At 41.5% G+C, this 15,853-nt stretch overlaps 2 protein-coding genes across 4 annotated transcripts; both read left to right on the forward strand.

Annotated features, from left to right (window-relative positions):
• Positions 1-990: 990 nt before the first annotated feature.
• LOC126631215 (uncharacterized) lies at positions 991-15,500 on the forward strand. The gene is made up of 3 exons (XM_050301386.1): positions 991-1,589; positions 13,898-13,978; positions 14,661-15,500. The coding sequence occupies exons 1-3, from the start codon at positions 1,217-1,219 to the stop codon at positions 15,026-15,028; spliced, it is 822 nt and encodes a 273-aa protein (XP_050157343.1). The 5' UTR covers positions 991-1,216; the 3' UTR covers positions 15,029-15,500.
• On the forward strand, positions 4,906-7,416 carry LOC126631216 (uncharacterized). Of its 3 annotated transcripts, XM_050301387.1 has the most exons (3): positions 4,906-6,655; positions 6,739-6,836; positions 7,012-7,416. In XM_050301387.1, exon 1 carries the CDS (start codon positions 5,100-5,102, stop codon positions 5,772-5,774), a length of 675 nt encoding a protein of 224 aa, XP_050157344.1. In that variant the 5' UTR covers positions 4,906-5,099; the 3' UTR covers positions 5,775-6,655; positions 6,739-6,836; positions 7,012-7,416. The 3 variants fall into 3 exon arrangements, with proteins under 3 accessions (XP_050157344.1, XP_050157345.1, XP_050157346.1); XM_050301388.1 differs by lacking the exon at positions 6,739-6,836; XM_050301389.1 differs by lacking the exon at positions 6,739-6,836 and having other exon boundaries at positions 6,837-7,016.
• Positions 15,501-15,853: the final 353 nt, after the last annotated feature.

The raw sequence follows: 15,853 nt of genomic DNA on the forward strand, positions 1-15,853 counted from the left end.
ATGTTCGTAAGTATGTTATGATGTGTGCACATGCACAATTTATAAAATAATCACTTAAAATATAAGAATATAAAACAACACATCTTTGAGGCGCATAGCGCCCATGATGCAAAGCGCGTGGAAAGAGGCTATTAAAAAATTATAACCTGGGCAATGAATTAACTGGAGTTTGGAATAATCATTAGAAGTAAATATTGTCCATGGATTAAACAATAGTTCAAAAAGTTAAACTACTTGGGAATTTCTAGATCTACGTTTATTTTCAACTCCTTGATTCATTTCATCGTTTATTACATCCTTTGTCACCTTTGGTTGCCTAGTATTTACTGTAAGTCTTTTCTCGCTTGAACCTTGCCGTTAAATAATTTATATTTCTTTGATGATTGTTCCTTTTTATTTATAGAATGAAAAATCACAACGATTGTCTTGAGTTTTCAATGTGCAATTGTATACTTAAAAATATGTATCGACAATCAAAATATGTCAAGAAACCAACTGAAACTTCTTGCTTTGTCTAATGGATTAATGCCATTTTTTATGGATTGATGTCATTCTAACTTTTGTTTGTTTACTTGTAACCTTTGTATTTTTTTTCTTCAAAAAATGAACTAGCTGGTGGCTTTGCCACAATAGTCTATTTTTTTAAGAGTTAGAAAGACTTACATAGGCATTTCAGCCTCTCGTAACCACTATTGTGTGGTTCACACAATGCCAGGAATCGATCTCAAAACTTACCGTATAGAATACAGGTCTGAAATTCGTTCTCAATTACTGAATCACCCCTATGTGGTTTAACCTTTTGTTTTTGAAGTGTGGTTAATGGACTCACCATTTGCATTAGGGGATGTGTCATGCACTTAATTAGACAAATTACAATCATTTTTCTATAATTAGGCCAATCATTACTTAACGGCGGTGGCCCTACCCAAGTAATAAAATTTTCAGCTATTGTGAAGTGTACGCGCCACCGCACATTAAAACCCGCCAAATCCCGAAAGCTTGTGTGAAAAATGGTGCTGACTTACTAATCATATCTGGAAGCAATACCACCGACTTCTCTTATACATTTCACACGCAAATTTTCTAGGGTTTTGGATCAAGAGCCCCAAAATTTGAGGTAATTGAAGAACCTAGGGTTTGCTAATCAGTCCAAGAAGCAAAAACGCAGTTCGTTTCTGATTCAATTGAGCTAGGGTTTCTCGACCTTGGTTCAAAAATGGCGATATTCGGCGACGCACTTTTCCAGGCGTTCATGCCGAAGCGCGAGTACGAGAGCCTCCGAAAGGAAGACAGGGCGTGGGAGAAGCTCCAGAGACCGCTGTTAATGGCGTCCGTGGCTTTGGTCTGCCTCGTCGTTGTTGTGTGCACGGTTATCAGCTTGAATATTGTGTTTCCGGCCAACCCAGCTAAGCGACCGTTTTGCGACGACCGGAGGCTTAATTCGTTGATGAATGTGAGATGTGGGGATTCCGATCCGTTTTCCGGAGCTTTTTATCTTACGGATCAGGAGATTGCGGAGTACTATTGGATGGTTGTGTTCATTCCCTCCTTGATCATTTTCTTGGCTACTTTCGTGTACCTCGTCACGGGTAAGGAAGCTGTTAAGCTCTACTTTAGTTGTTTCCAATTTGAAGTTGTTGCTTGAATGCTAATAAATCTAAGAGGATGGTAGTTAAAATTTTGATTTTTGTGTTTTTCATTGATTTGGGTTGTGGAAAGGTGGAAACTTGGTCAACTAAGAGTGCATTAAGATCGAAAATCTAGTAAAAAATGATTATGATTAGTGATAACAAGCTGAAAGACTTAGGGAATCTATAGGTTATATGTTGGATAGTTGTGAAGTCTTGCTATACTTGCTTAGAAAAATTATTAGAAGTACTATAAGGAAATGTCATTTCTAATCAGGGATTTGCTAGCTCAGATAAATCAAGTATGTCTAAATCGTAGGTCAGTGTTGGCTTGGTGGAATAGATTCATGCTTATACTACTGATAGGAGCATATTTATGCGACTTAGTGAGCTTGTTCTTGTGCATTTACCTTGTGTTTTCTTAGTTAAATTAGTCTTTTAAGCTAGTTTCATGTATTTTCAGGTTTTAAGGGCAAAGTATGCAAAACGATGCATTTTGGAGCCTTTTGGAGCAAGATTGAGCTTGGGATGGATATCACGCGCTTGGAACGAAAGGAATGGACGAGAACGAAGGAGTCCTAATTGAAGAATGATTCCTAATCAACGAAGGAGTCCTAATTGAAGACGGATTCCTAATCATCGGAGGAGTCCTAGTTAAGGATGGATTCCTAGTCAAAGATGGATTCCTAGAAGAATGAGGATTCCTACTTGTTGATGCACAAAATCAGCGAAGACTTTGGTACAACAGAAAGTGTCAGGTTTTGTGACCTTCGCTTGGTTGCTTGGTTGCTTCAGTCACTAGTGAGGATAAGTACGTAAATGAATAGAGACAGAGAAGCAAACACAGGATGTACGTGGTTCACCCAGATTGGCTACGTCCACGGAGTAGAGGAGTTCTTATTAGTAGTGAAGGGCTTACACAAGTACAAAGGATCAAGCTCTCAATTTAGTGAGTTCTTGTGAATGATTTAACACAAAATGGCATTAGGCAATATTGTGGGGGAATGACCCCTATTTATAGAAAAACTTGTAGCTTTGTCACATTGACATGTGTCATGTTATGATTGGTTCTTGATGTTGACACGTGCTGCGCTCTGATTGGCTTCTAATCTTGACACGTGTCGAGTAGTGATTGGCCTCCTGGTCGGAGGGGAACTCTTCTGGGTCCTTGACAGTATAGCGTTGGCCGGTGCTCGGTAGTTTCGGGATTGGTCAAGTATGGTACAAACAGTGCTCCCCTAAGTTCCCGAGTGAGGGAAACTCCTCGGTTGGGGACTTGCAAGATCCAATCCCTTGAGTAATCACGAAACTTCTAAGTACCGAAGTGTGGTCTGATCTTCATCTGCCCTTCTCTGGAAGTACTTTTCCTCCATCCGGGAATGGTGTATTTAGCTGATGTTGACGCACAAGGTAATGTATCAATTTCACTTGAAGCTTAGTTGTAGTTTCGGGCTTAGTCAAGTGTGATACAAACCCTATAGTAGGAGTCCCCCAAATCGCCGAGCTAGGAGATCTGCCGAAAGAGGTGACAGACAAGGTAAGTAGTAAAACTTCCAAGTAAGCAACCCAGGATCAGAGGTTTGACTTCGGCTTCCGGTTGATTGTTCTCATTCTCCTTGTCTCTCATTCAACTGCCAGGATAAGGAGAAGCAAATGGATAAGAGATGATATGAGATACTTTTGCTTTTGAAGAAGTAACTTTCCACAGGCTTATTCTTGAACTGTGCTGGAGGGTTTTCTGGTGCCCTTCAGAGTATAAGGCCGACTCAAAAATTTGAGGGTCAAAACAAGTCCATCAAATCTAGAGTACGTTCGACCTTGATGATATGGGATACTTTTGCTGTTGACGGAATAATGAATGTGGTATGGAAAGGTGTCGTGCTGTAGTGATCTGTTTCAGCTCACCGTTGAACCTTCTGCTTCAATCTTTTGCATGGCAGAAGTGGTGTGCAACCTTTGCATTTAAATGGTCCTTCAGAACATTCCTTCATAGTGACTCATCCACGCTTGGCAGCTTCAGTGTAAAGAGCCAATATCTGATCAACTGTCATGAGGTATTTGCCGGTGGAATTCGTGACCTTGACAGCAGTTGAGGATGAGTACTCGAGAGCAATGCTAAGTAAGCAACCAGGCAAAGGCTCCAGGCAGTCAGTTCCAAATTGGAGGTTTGATTTCAGGTTCCGACTGACTGCTCTCTTTCTCCTTGTCCTGCAGGTGTGGACAAGGACAAAGACAAAGATAGGGAGAAAGCATGATATGGGATACTCTTGCTTTCGACCCTGATGATATGAGATACTCTTGTTCTTGGTGTGGCTTATTTGCTGAGGTATTATCGGGGGGAAATAAAGCTGAGTATTTCGAGAGGTTATGTTGAGGGTGCCTTTTCGAATGCGAGAAAGGGTTGAGCATTTTTGCAGGTTTGCCTGTCCGTTGAGGAGGGAGGTCAATGTATATAGGGATTTCCCAATAACAAGTAGTAATGCTATTCCTTTACCCTTCTTGGTCACAGCAATGTAGTGGGAGCTGCCAGCTTCACGTGTTTTAATTTTGTCAGAGCACTTTGAAAAAGTGGTATGTGGTATCTGGAAAGCTGATGTTACGTGTGAAGATTACAGACAAGCTTTATCTAAGGAAATCTGGCTCTCGAAGTTCTGAGAGTTGTGCCTCTTCGGTTTTCGAACAAGCAATCCCGTCGAGGATCTGACTCTCGAGATTCGGAAAGCGGTGCTACTCCGGTTTTTTAGAAAGTAATTATGTTGGGAGTCTTTTCTCGAATGTGAGTAAAGGTTGGACGTTCTTGCCAACCTGTCTTGCCGCAAAACCCGGAGGTCGACACACATAGGGACTTTCCAGTTGTCAAGCAGTGGTGCTGTTCCTTTACCCTTATGGGTAATAGTAGGGTAGCTGGAACTTCGAAATTCTCGTGCCTAAACTTTGTCAGAGATCTTTGACAAAGTTATATGTGGTACCCGAGGAGTTGATGGTGCATATGGAGAGCGGTGATTGAACAGTAAGATTCACGTGCTTTCTACTTCACCAGAAATCTTCGACAGATTGCCCGTAATTTCCGCAAAGCTGAGTGTGCATGTGACAGGTGCTGACGAGGCTGAAAAAGCAGGTGCTTCTTCGATTTCTGAGATCGGCCCTCGTGGTCTCTGAGCAGCCCAGCTTTTGAGAAAGCAAACGCCTCTTCGATTTCTGAGATCGGCCCTCGTGGTCTCTGAGCAGCCCAGCTTTTGAAAAAGCAAACGCCTCTTCGATTTCTGAGATTGGCCCTCGTGGTCTCTGAGCAGCCCAGCTTTTGAGAAAGCAAACGCCTCTTCGATTTCTGAAGCTCCGTCGAGTGCAGATTTTTATAGAGGCTGGCATTAAGTTCCACAGCACACTTGAATCTCTACCAGTAGAAGCTCATTTCTTGCACTTCTAAGATCTTGATTTGTCTGACCTCTTCCTTCTTCAACACATTTGAAAATGTCTGGACCCTCCGACCGTCGTTTTGACTTGAACCTTGGAGAAGAGACAGCCACGCCTTCTCCAGACAACATATGGCGCCCATCCTTCATATCCCCTACTGGTCCTCTTACTGTTGGGGATTCTGTGATGAAGAATGATATGACCGCTGCAGTGGTGGCCAGGAACCTTCTCACTCCCAAAGATAATAGACTACTTTCCAAACGGTCTGATGAGTTGGCTGTTAAGGACTCTCTGGCTCTTAGTGTTCAGTGTGCAGGTTCTGTGTCTAATATGGCCCAACGCCTATTTGCTAGAACCCGCCAAGTTGAATCATTGGCTGCTGAAGTGATGAGTCTCAAACAGGAGATTAGAGGGCTCAAGCATGAGAATAAGCAGTTGCACCGGCTCGCCCATGACTATGCTACAAACATGAAGAGGAAGCTTGACCAGATGAAGGAATCTGATGGTAAGGTTTTACTTGATCATCAGCGGTTTGTGGGTTTGTTCCAAAGGCATTTATTGCCTTCGTCCTCTGGGGCTGTACCTGGTAATGAAGCTTCAAATGATGAACCTCCAATGCCTCCTCCTTCTGGGGTTTTGTCAAGTACTGAGGCTCCGGATAACCACCCTCCGGTGCTTTCTCTTTCTGGGGCTCTACCGACTGCTGAGACTTCCCCTAAGCAACCTTTGTGAAGGCTCCCTTTTGTTTGTTTATTTTGACTCATGTATATGTACATATTTGTGGCTTATCGAAAATATTAATAAATAAGCTTTGCTTCATTTCAACATATTGTGTTAAATACACCAAAGCCTTCTTCATAAAGTTCTTTGAATTTTTGCTTTTGTTGAAACCTGTATTGTTGAAGCTTTGTGAGTGAAGCATGTAGTTTGAGGTAGTGTTCCCTTAATTTCCCGAGTGAGGAAAACTTCTCGGTTGGAGACTTGAAAAATCCAAGTCACTGAGTGGTTGTGAGACTGCCGAGTATCAAGGTGCAGTAGCATATGGTGGAAGTCCCCCAAGTCTTCAGGCGAAGAGAGTTGCCGAATGAGGTGTCTCGCGTGTTACTAATTTGTCAAAGTAACGAATTCTTGTTTCGATGTCACACATTCGTATATGCTTTATCTAAAAATATTTCCAACTTTTGTGTGCTTGATGCTGCATGCTATTGACTAGACAAGATCAAGTGCAATTAGTAGCTTTTCTCTCTTTTTCATCTTTTCTTTGGTGGAATTGCTTTTCGTTTCCACTAATCAGCCTGAGTGGATGCAAGATAACACCTTTCTCTATAGCTCAGATTGCAAAGTCGTCTTCATGAAAGTTTTTCCTTATCTTGTGAACTACAACATATCCAAATTTGAGATCCATCGGAGTAGTACAACTTCAGAAATTCAAGTATGATGAGTAACTGTTCATCAATGTTCTGTTAATCCGTCAGACTTGTTGTGAGCTTCAAAACTCCATTTTCTCTTGTTCAGATCAACATACTTTCTTCATCGAAGTTGTTCCTCAGCTTGTGAACTACAACATATCCAAATTTGAGATCCCTCGGAGCAGTATAACTCCAGAAATCCAGGTATGATGAATGACTGGTTATTATTTTTCTGTCAACCCGTCAGATTTGTTGTGAGCTTCGAAACTCCATTTTCTCTTGTTCAGATCGGTATGCTTTCTTCATTGAAGTTGTTCCTCAGCTCGTGAACTACAACATATCAAAATTTGAGATCCCTCGGAGCAGTATAACTCCAGAAATCCAGGTATGATGAATGACTGGTTATTATTTTTCTGTCAACCCGTCAGATTTGTTGTGAGCTTCGAAACTCCATTTTCTATTGTTCAGATCGGCATGCTTTCTTCATTGAAGTTGTTCCTCATCGTCTCTTTCATAACATATCAAAAATTCAGAATGAACTAATGGTTAAATATTTCCAGATCTTCGAAACATCACAGCAGCTTCGAAATCTGCAAGAATCCGACTGTCATGTTTGGAGCTTCAACACTTTAATTTCCGTCGCTCAAACAGAAATGGTTCCTTCTTGAAAGTTGTTCATATGCTCAAGAACTATAGGGTGTCCAAAATTCAGCTCTATTGGAGAAGAGCAGAGGTTGCAGAAATTTGATAGATGAAAGGAGGCGGAAGAGGGAGAGAGAGAAAAAGTCTCTTGGGTTGGATTTCTATTTTGGGGCAGATTCCAATTTTTGTAGCACCTTAATTATTGATGAATTGCTTGTACTTTTGTCCATTATGAAACTTGGGACTTTGGCTTGTTGTTGGATCTATTATAATATGTTTGGGAACATATATAAGTGAATAAATAAGAAGGAAAATTTTGGGCCCTTGTGGGTGTAAAACAAAAAATGTTTATGTTTACCCAAGTGTTTTTGTACAAGTTCAAGGGCATCTTGGGTTTTGTGAACAAAATTTGTTGATTTGGAGCAAGGTTTTGTGTTGAAGCTTTGTAGGTGAAGCTTTGGTGTTGAAGCTTTGTAGATGAAGCTTTCTGGGTGAAACTTTGATGGTGAAGCTTTGTAGATGAAGCTTTGTAGATGAAGCTTTGTAGATGAAGCTTTCTAGGTGAAGCTTTGTAGATGAAAGTATGTAGAGGGAGCTTTCTAGGTGAAGATTTTTTAGGTGAAGCTTTGTAGGTGAAGCTTTTTTAAGTGAAGCTTTTCGGGTGAAGTTTTTTTTTTTTTGGGTAAAGCTTTGTGGGTGAAGCTTTTTAGGTGAAGCTTTGTGGGTGAAGCTTTGGAGGTGAAGCTTTTCGGGTGAAGCTTGTTGGGTGAAGCTTTTTAGGTGAAGCTTTGTGGGTGAAGCTTTTTAGGTGAAGCTTTGTGGGTGAAGCTTTAGAGGTGAAGCTTTTCGGGTGAAGCTTTTTGGGTGAAGTTTTTTAGGTGAAGCTTTGTGGGTGAAGCTTTGGAGGTGAAGCTTTTCGGGTGAAGCTTTTTGGATGAAGCTGTTTTTTTTTTTTTTTTTTTTTTTTTGGCGCTTGACACGGTCTTCATTTGCTTGTTTTGTAGTGACTGTGGAAGACGGATTGCTTTCTGATTGAGAAGGGTTCTGGCATCGCTTGCTATGAATGTAAAAGAGTGAGGGCTGAGTTGGCTAAATTACCTCTTTATTGAATTCATTGCCAAATGGCCTTCATTACATAGGATGCCGAACGGCTATAGCTCAACACTTGTACATCGTGAGTCTATTTGTAGTAGTACTTCAAGTGATCAGCGTTCCATGGATGGCCAAGGGTCTTGCCATCAGAGCTTCTAAGTGTGTAAGAGCCAGGGCGACTGATGCCAATGACTTCATACGGTCCATCCCAGTTTGGACTAAGTGTGCCTTCACTCGGGACTCTGTCGCAGAGTAATCTTTTCTTTAAGACCCAGTCTCCTATTTTGAAAGAACGAGGCTTGACCCTAGAGTCATAATAGTTGGAGATGCGCTGCTTGTAGGCGACATTCCTCAAGTGAGCTTGGTTTCTGTGTTCCTCGACTAAATCCAAGTTGAGGGTGAGTTGTTTGTCATTTTCACTTTGAATGTAGTTCTGGACTCGGAATGTTGCTTGCTCGAGCTCAACAGGGACAACCGCCTCTGTGCCAAAGGCAAGTGAGAATGGAGTTTCTCCTGTTGAAGTCCGATATGAAGTGCGATATGACCAAAGAACTTGGGGTACAAATTCTGGCCAACAGCCTTTAGCTTTGTCCAAGCTGGTTTTCAAAGTGCGCTTGATTATTTTGTTGATGGCCTCAACTTGTCCATTAGACTGGGGATGAGCTGGAGAGGCAAAGCATAAGTTGATGTTGAACTTAGATCAGAACAACCTGAACTTCTTGTTGTCAAACTGTCGCCCATTGTCAGTGACTATCGCATTGGGAATGCCGAATCTACAAAGGATGTTCTTCCACACGAAGTCTTCTATCTTTGCCTCAGTAATGGTTGCCAAGGGTTCTACTTCGGCCCACTTTGTGAAGTAGTCCACTGCAACGACTGCGTAACAGACTTTGCCCTTCCCTGCCGGCATTGGGCCGATCAAATCAAGTCCCCACTGGGCGAAGGGCCAAGGGCTGATCATAGGAGTAAGAGGCTCTGGAGGGGAATGAGGAATAGTTGCATATCGTTGACATTTGTCACATGAGCGGGATACTTTGATGGCATCCTGGTGGAGTGTTGGCCAGTAATATCCTTGGCGAAAAGTCTTGTGTGCTAGGGACCGAGATCCAGCATGATCTCCACAGACTCCCTTATGTATTTCCCGAAGGACGATTTCCGCCTCGGCAGGCGTAAGACACCTTAAGTATGGCAGGCCAAAACCTCGCTATTGTGGCGATACCCTTGACGCGGGTTTGACCCACTGCATTGACTGCCTGGGGGCGAGCGCTATTGTGGCGATACCCTTGGTTATCGGGATAGTGTCCCTTACTCTTTTTACTGAAAGGAGAGTGGTGAGGATGGAAATCCTTCCTCTTGCCTTGAAATTGATATGTCTGTTGATTCGGTGAAGCATTATGCAAGGCATGGGAAGGTGCCACTGCTGTTTGGAAAGTCGAGGTCTTCTCATTTAGGTGAGTCTGGCTTCCACCTCCCACTTGTTGATAAAGGATGGTTGTAGGGGGTTTCTCCTTATATGTCTTTGCCTCGGCGGAGGCATGGTTATAAGCCTGCGCCATCACCTCAGAGTAAGTCTTCCAAGTATTGGCATTGATCATGTATTTAAAGAAACAATCACGTAGGCCTGCCGTGAAGGCTTTGAGGGCAGTCTTGTCGTCTGCCTCGGCACACCGGGAGTATTCATGGCTGAAGCGGCCAGCATACATACGTAATGACTCGTCTGGCTTCTGGCGGATAGTGTACAGGTCATCTGCAGAGTGCAAGCGATCGGTTTGGAAAATGTGTTGGGAAACAAATAGTTTCCTCAATTCCTCAAATGAGTCTACCGTCTCAGGTGTAAGACGACAATACCAATTTAGAGCTCCGCCAGAGAGGGTGGAGGGGAAGAGAAGACATCGCTCTTCGTCGGTGTGCATCCGGTATGCCATGGTGGACTCAAAGAGGTTAAGGTGCTCAATCGGGTCCTCTTTTCCAGTATAAAGTTGCAAGCCAAGCTTTTGCTTTGTCTTTGCTTGAAGGGGGGTGTTGAGGATCCTCCTTGTAAGAGGGCCAGGCCTGGGTTGGTTCCAGTCAGGTATTTCAGCCTGACGTTCAGCCTTCAACTTGTTTACTTCCTCAATAAGTTGTAGGACAAGGGGGTCCTGAGCGGAGTTATGTGCCACTGGAGCTTTCTTTCGTAAATCTCCATCTCCTCTTGGAATTAGGAAGGTTTGATCAAGGGCATGTGATTTTTCCCTGGACTCGTTGTACTGGCTTCCAGGGTATGTCTGTCGGAACACCTCTGAGTCCCCTGTACCCTCATGTCTCTCTAGGACTTGTTGCCCCTTCCCCAAATTGGTGGCCGGCTCGGGCCGTGGCAGGGGACCGAGTCTCTCAGAAATCCTTGGGTCATTGATCTTTGAGCTTATATGGATGGAATTCTCTCGACGTTGCTTCAGGAAATCCCGACAATCGCGAAAGACGGCTTTCGATCCTTCTGCCCCTTCAGCAAAGAGGTGTCTCCCTCCACTTCTCATGGTTCGGGTCGAAGCAACTGGGTTAAGAGAAGCCTCATGTTGATTATCAAGTCGAGGGGTAATCTGTTCCCTATCAGGGATATCTATGTCGAATGCATGTGACCCTCCATGTTGGAGGGCACCCAGTTGATGGTTGACTTCCACGGGGGCAACAAGCTCGCGTGTCTGAGCTTGCCTAGCTTCGTGGAGTGTCTCGAAGAGCTTCTCATATTGCTCCTGGAGGACCTCATTCCTTATTGCTATCTTGTTGTTCTGAGCTTCCAACTCATCGACTTTAGCTTGAAGAAGAACTCGTTTTCCTTCCTTCTTTCGTTGTTTCGCACTATGTGCAAGGGGGGTGTCATTCTGTGTGCTGTGGCTTCCTTCGCTTCCCATGTTGGAGAGGGATGCCTGATCAAAAGAAAGTGTACGAATGATAGAAACCAGCTTGACACAGCTGAAGAGAGTAGGAATAAGTGTCGTTTCCCACAGACGGCGCCAAATGTTGATGCACAAAATCAGCGAAGACTTTGGTACAACAGAAAGTGTCAGGTTTTGTGACCTTCGCTTGGTTGCTTGGTTGCTTCAGTCACTAGTGAGGATAAGTACGTAAATGAATAGAGACAGAGAAGCAAACACAGGATGTACGTGGTTCACCCAGATTGGCTACGTCCATGGAGTAGAGGAGTTCTTATTAGTAGTGAAGGGCTTACACAAGTACAAAGGATCAAGCTCTCAATTTAGTGAGTTCTTGTGAATGATTTAACACAAAATGGCATTAGGCAATATTGTGGGGGAATGACCCCTATTTATAGAAAAACTTGTAGCTTTGTCACATTGACATGTGTCATGTTATGATTGGTTCTTGATGTTGACACGTGCTGCGCTCTGATTGGCTTCTAATCTTGACACGTGTCGAGTAGTGATTGGCCTCCTGGTCGGAGGGGAACTCTTCTGGGTCCTTGACAGTATAGCGTTGGCCGGTGCTCGGTAGTTTCGGGATTGGTCAAGTATGGTACAAACACTACTCAAACAAGGTTTCCTACTTGAAGTAGGAAAGTTAAGCCTAAAGTTTCCTATTTTGGGTTGATCTTTCCTAAACCTAAATGGCCTTAAGTTTCAGCAACATTGAAGGTTTCCTAAGCATTTTTTGGACACAAAGAAAGGTTCTAGAACATTTCCTTATCCTTGTCGTGGGTTGGGTCCTATTTCCCCTTGGTTTTGGGCTTCTAGAAGTCCTATCCTTTTCCCCCTATCCTTGCCGCACCTAATTCAGCAAAGGAACCTATTTCCTTGCCTTGCAAGGCTTTCTAGAAGCCTTATCTTGCCTTATCCAAACCTGCCGCACCCTATTGGACTTTTCCCATTTTAATTCTAATTTCTAAGCCATTTTCTTTGTGGATTTGGATTTTACAAGTCCATATCTGATTCCCCTAGGGTTTTATGTGCCTATATATACCCATACTTACCCCTTGGCCGAAATACCACCCATCATACACATAAATTCACACCAGAAACCTGACCCTCTTCTCTGCCGCAGCTTTCCCCCACCATCTTCATAATTCTTGCCAAAAACCACGCCTTGCCGTTCCACCAATCCATCCTAAACACCACCATACTACCCCCATCCATTCTACACCATTCATAACTCCAAGAACCTGTCCATAATCTCTGTGCCGCAGCAAGGAGGAAGGAGGAACTTCGTGGATGCACCTGCTGCCCAAGTTGGAGTGTCTATGTGTTCTCTTTCTTTGGATTTCAATGTCTAAACTTATTTATCTTTGCTTTGTGCATATGAGGAACTAAACCCCCATTGACTAGGGGGGATTCGAAACCATGTTTTATGCTTGCTATATGATTTGATTACTTCCAATTGCGTTTCATAAGTTATGAATTCAATTTGCCTATCGAGATGAATTAAACTGATTTGTGTATGTTGGTTGAGAGTGCACGCTTAATTTTCATGCATAAATCTAATGCTATGATATAAGGGAGTTTCACCTAATCATTATGAACTTATATTCGCAAGTAGTAAAGGTTGTTGATCACAATCGTGTTAAGTAAATTCTTGGCATATGTTTCATGCAATTCATAGTAACAAGTGCCTCGTCAATGCTTATGGTTTTCGTAGAACTTAATGATTCTTGCTTGTATCTCTATTATGCAATTCATGTAGGGAACGTGTGGGGAATGCTTTGGGTTGTGGTATGCAATCATCCAATTCAATAACTTTAGGAAAATCTGAGGGTTAATTAGTGCAATTCACTGTTAATCTGGGGCGTTGAGAATTCATAATCTATTGAAAAGCAATTGGAAATCGTTTTGTATGCAAGTGTGACATGTGTGGAGAAGAACCCCTTAGCTAAATCTCAATCCATTCACTTTAATCAATTTCGTTTTAAAATATGCTTAGTTTACAAAGTTTCTGTTTTGTTTTCAATTTCGTCAAAACCAAATCCCCCTTTATTTTGAAGTGTTAGATTAGTTAGAAATCAATTTAGTTTGTGTTTTTAAGTGTCTTAAGTCAAGTTATAACCTATTTTCATCCAAATTTGTGCTTGGTGTTCAAAACTGCCCAGATTGTGTTTTTAAGGCAGTTTTGAGTGTTTCTGTGCTGTTTTGAGTCTTTTGGTTTGTTTTAGTGTTTTAGAGTTTAGTTTTGCATTCTTTGAGTCTAATTTAGTGTTTTAAACTTTGTTTTACGTTTTTGAGTCAGTTTTCAAGTGATTTAGCAATCCCTCATAATCCCCAGCCTAGACCGATCCCTACTTACTTACTTTGCTACAATTGATAAAAAGAGGGTTTAATTTGTGTGCTTATATATTTCTCATCAACTACCACAAGTTGATAGCTTTATATATGATGCAAGATGATTATGGTTCAAAGATGTAAGCATGGGTGCATTTTAGTATTTTCTAGTATCAATAAACCCAATCAAAAGGAAAAGGCATCAAACCCAAAATGGGGATTTATATGGTTCAAAAAAGGTTGATTCACACTTTGTGGCCAGCTTCATGTATAAGGCATAATCTGCTTATGAAATGTAGAAATGGGTATTAATTGGCTGTGCATATAGCATGGTATAGAATTTGTCGTTGAAAGTACATTCTTTCATTGGATATTGTCTCATTATTCTACATGGATGATATCTAACATTTTTCAGTGCAATAGTTTGATTTCGATATGCTAAATGGTTCTCATAGTTTCAGTCTGGTTGCAGGAATCATTATTGCTTATTCTGCTCCAACACGACATGGATGCTTAAAGGTTGTTGAAAATAACTATTGTGCTTCAAAAAGAGGTATCCTTCCTTTCTTTCTCTCACTTTCTCTCTCTGTCAAACTCTTATTTTCCTTTTCTTTAATGATATTTAGTGGGTCAAACTCATTTACAATTTGTTTTTTCATCTTTCACACACGATAGTTTGCCTCAATTGTTCTTGTTTTAATTATTGCAATGTTTCAAAGAATCAAATGAACTACTGTATCCACTTTACGTCGGTCACAGCTATCTATTGTTTATCACATCTCCAAATCTTGTTTGGCTGTTTTGAGTTTTACACCTGGTACTAGTTATATGGAGCTAATTACTCCTAAGCAATGAAGTTTTCGATGCGAGTTTAGTGTGGCAGATTTTTTTTTCATACTTTGTTTAGTTGCCAATGAGTAAAGAAAATACATGAGGATCTTACATGTATTTATCAGGCCAGGTAATGCTTTCTTTTGTTGTTTAAAGGTAGATCCAAGTGATTGATTGCATTCCTTAAGATTTTGCGCACTTCTTCTTGGGGTGGGCCTTGCCAGAACAGGCATACAAAAATTGTGGCCTTGAAAGTTTATCTATTTTATCACGTCATTTTTCTGTAGTAACACAAAATGCAGCATGTCCTTTTAACCTGTCTTTCATATCTTGGCATTTTTGGTCAAAAGCTTAGTTGCGCGACAACCTCTAGTGAGGTTTGAACTCTTATTTGTAATCTGCAGGTAGGGTTCGATGTCTATCAATTCTGAATGCCGTCTTTGCTGTCATATTTGGTCTACTTGCATTGTTTCTTGGTTCAAGCCTCCTCACACAAGGAAGCTCCTACTTTGTGCCCCTTTTCTGGTGCTATGAGGTTGGTTCTTGGGGAATGGTTATTTTATATGGAGGAACCGCTTTCTTTCTAAGAAGGAGAGCAACGTCAATCCTTGATGAGGGAGACTTTGGTGATCGAAACCTAGGGCTAGAAATGTTGGAGAATCCCATAGAAGTTTCACCAGAGGTGGAAAGGTGGGTTAACGAAGGGTTCAAAGCATGGATGGGGTCATCACTCCTATCGTCTGATGAAGAAGATGAACATGGCAGTGATTAAGAACTTTCTTACATACCTCCGTCAACTCTAACATGCATATGGTGTGGTAATTATGTGAAGCCTTTCAGAACTAAACAGCTTTCGACGGATTTTTTGACAAATTCAGGAGAGGATAGAGTAGTTTGAAATTCAACCTTGGCTTGTTGAAGATGCCAGCCTTGAAACGGTTCTAGTGATGATGTAACACAAAGTGAAAGCTAATTTTCGGACTTAGGATCATGTTGATTTTGTAACCTTTGTTGCACATTCCCTATTTGGTAGCCTATGAATATCTAACCAGATTTCTCTCTCTATCTCTCTATCTCTCTCTAACAACCAAGTATCACTCTGATTCATGACTTCTCTTATTCTAAGTAAACACATTCCGGGTCTTTTTATCAATTTTTCTTTTCAACCTATGTTTTTGGATGTGATGACCTGGTGCACAGTGCACTCGTATCATGCAACAAGTGATACAGCCAAAAAGTAAGGACTTGTAGCTTCAAGTGATGCAACGGAATTGGAATTTATTTTACATAATTTTTTGTGCATAACGTCTCTTGATTATTAAGGGCATATTTGGTACTTTACTTGAATTAACTTTTTAAACTCAAAAACAATTTTCAAGTTTTAAGCCTTAAAAACTTGTTTGGTAGAAATATTTTCAAAAACTGAATTCAAGACTAACTAAAAAATATAGTCTATTATCTAAAAACATAAAAAAAAGAGTTTTTAATGTTTTTAAACTTAAACTTACTCATTTCTTTTCTCTCTTTCCTCCCATTTCACTCCAAATCTCTCTCTCGCTCTCTTTTCTTCTTTCTCTCTCCTCTTTTTTTTTTTTTT

The sequence above is a fragment of the Malus sylvestris genome, chromosome 8, assembly GCF_916048215.2.
Source record: "Malus sylvestris chromosome 8, drMalSylv7.2, whole genome shotgun sequence".
NCBI classification, from domain to species: domain Eukaryota; kingdom Viridiplantae; phylum Streptophyta; class Magnoliopsida; order Rosales; family Rosaceae; genus Malus; species Malus sylvestris.

Bases quoted from the DNA above. Each gene is read 5' to 3' on its own strand.
- LOC126631215 (XM_050301386.1), top strand. From the start codon at position 1,217: ATGGCGATATTCGGCGACGCACTTTTCCAGGCGTTCATGCCGAAGCGC. The intron at 1,590-13,897 runs GTAAGGAAGCTG...GTCTGGTTGCAG, and splicing joins TTTCGTGTACCTCGTCACGG to GAATCATTATTGCTTATTCT. The intron at 13,979-14,660 runs GTATCCTTCCTT...TGTAATCTGCAG, and splicing joins CTATTGTGCTTCAAAAAGAG to GTAGGGTTCGATGTCTATCA.
- LOC126631216 (XM_050301387.1), top strand. From the start codon at position 5,100: ATGTCTGGACCCTCCGACCGTCGTTTTGACTTGAACCTTGGAGAAGAG.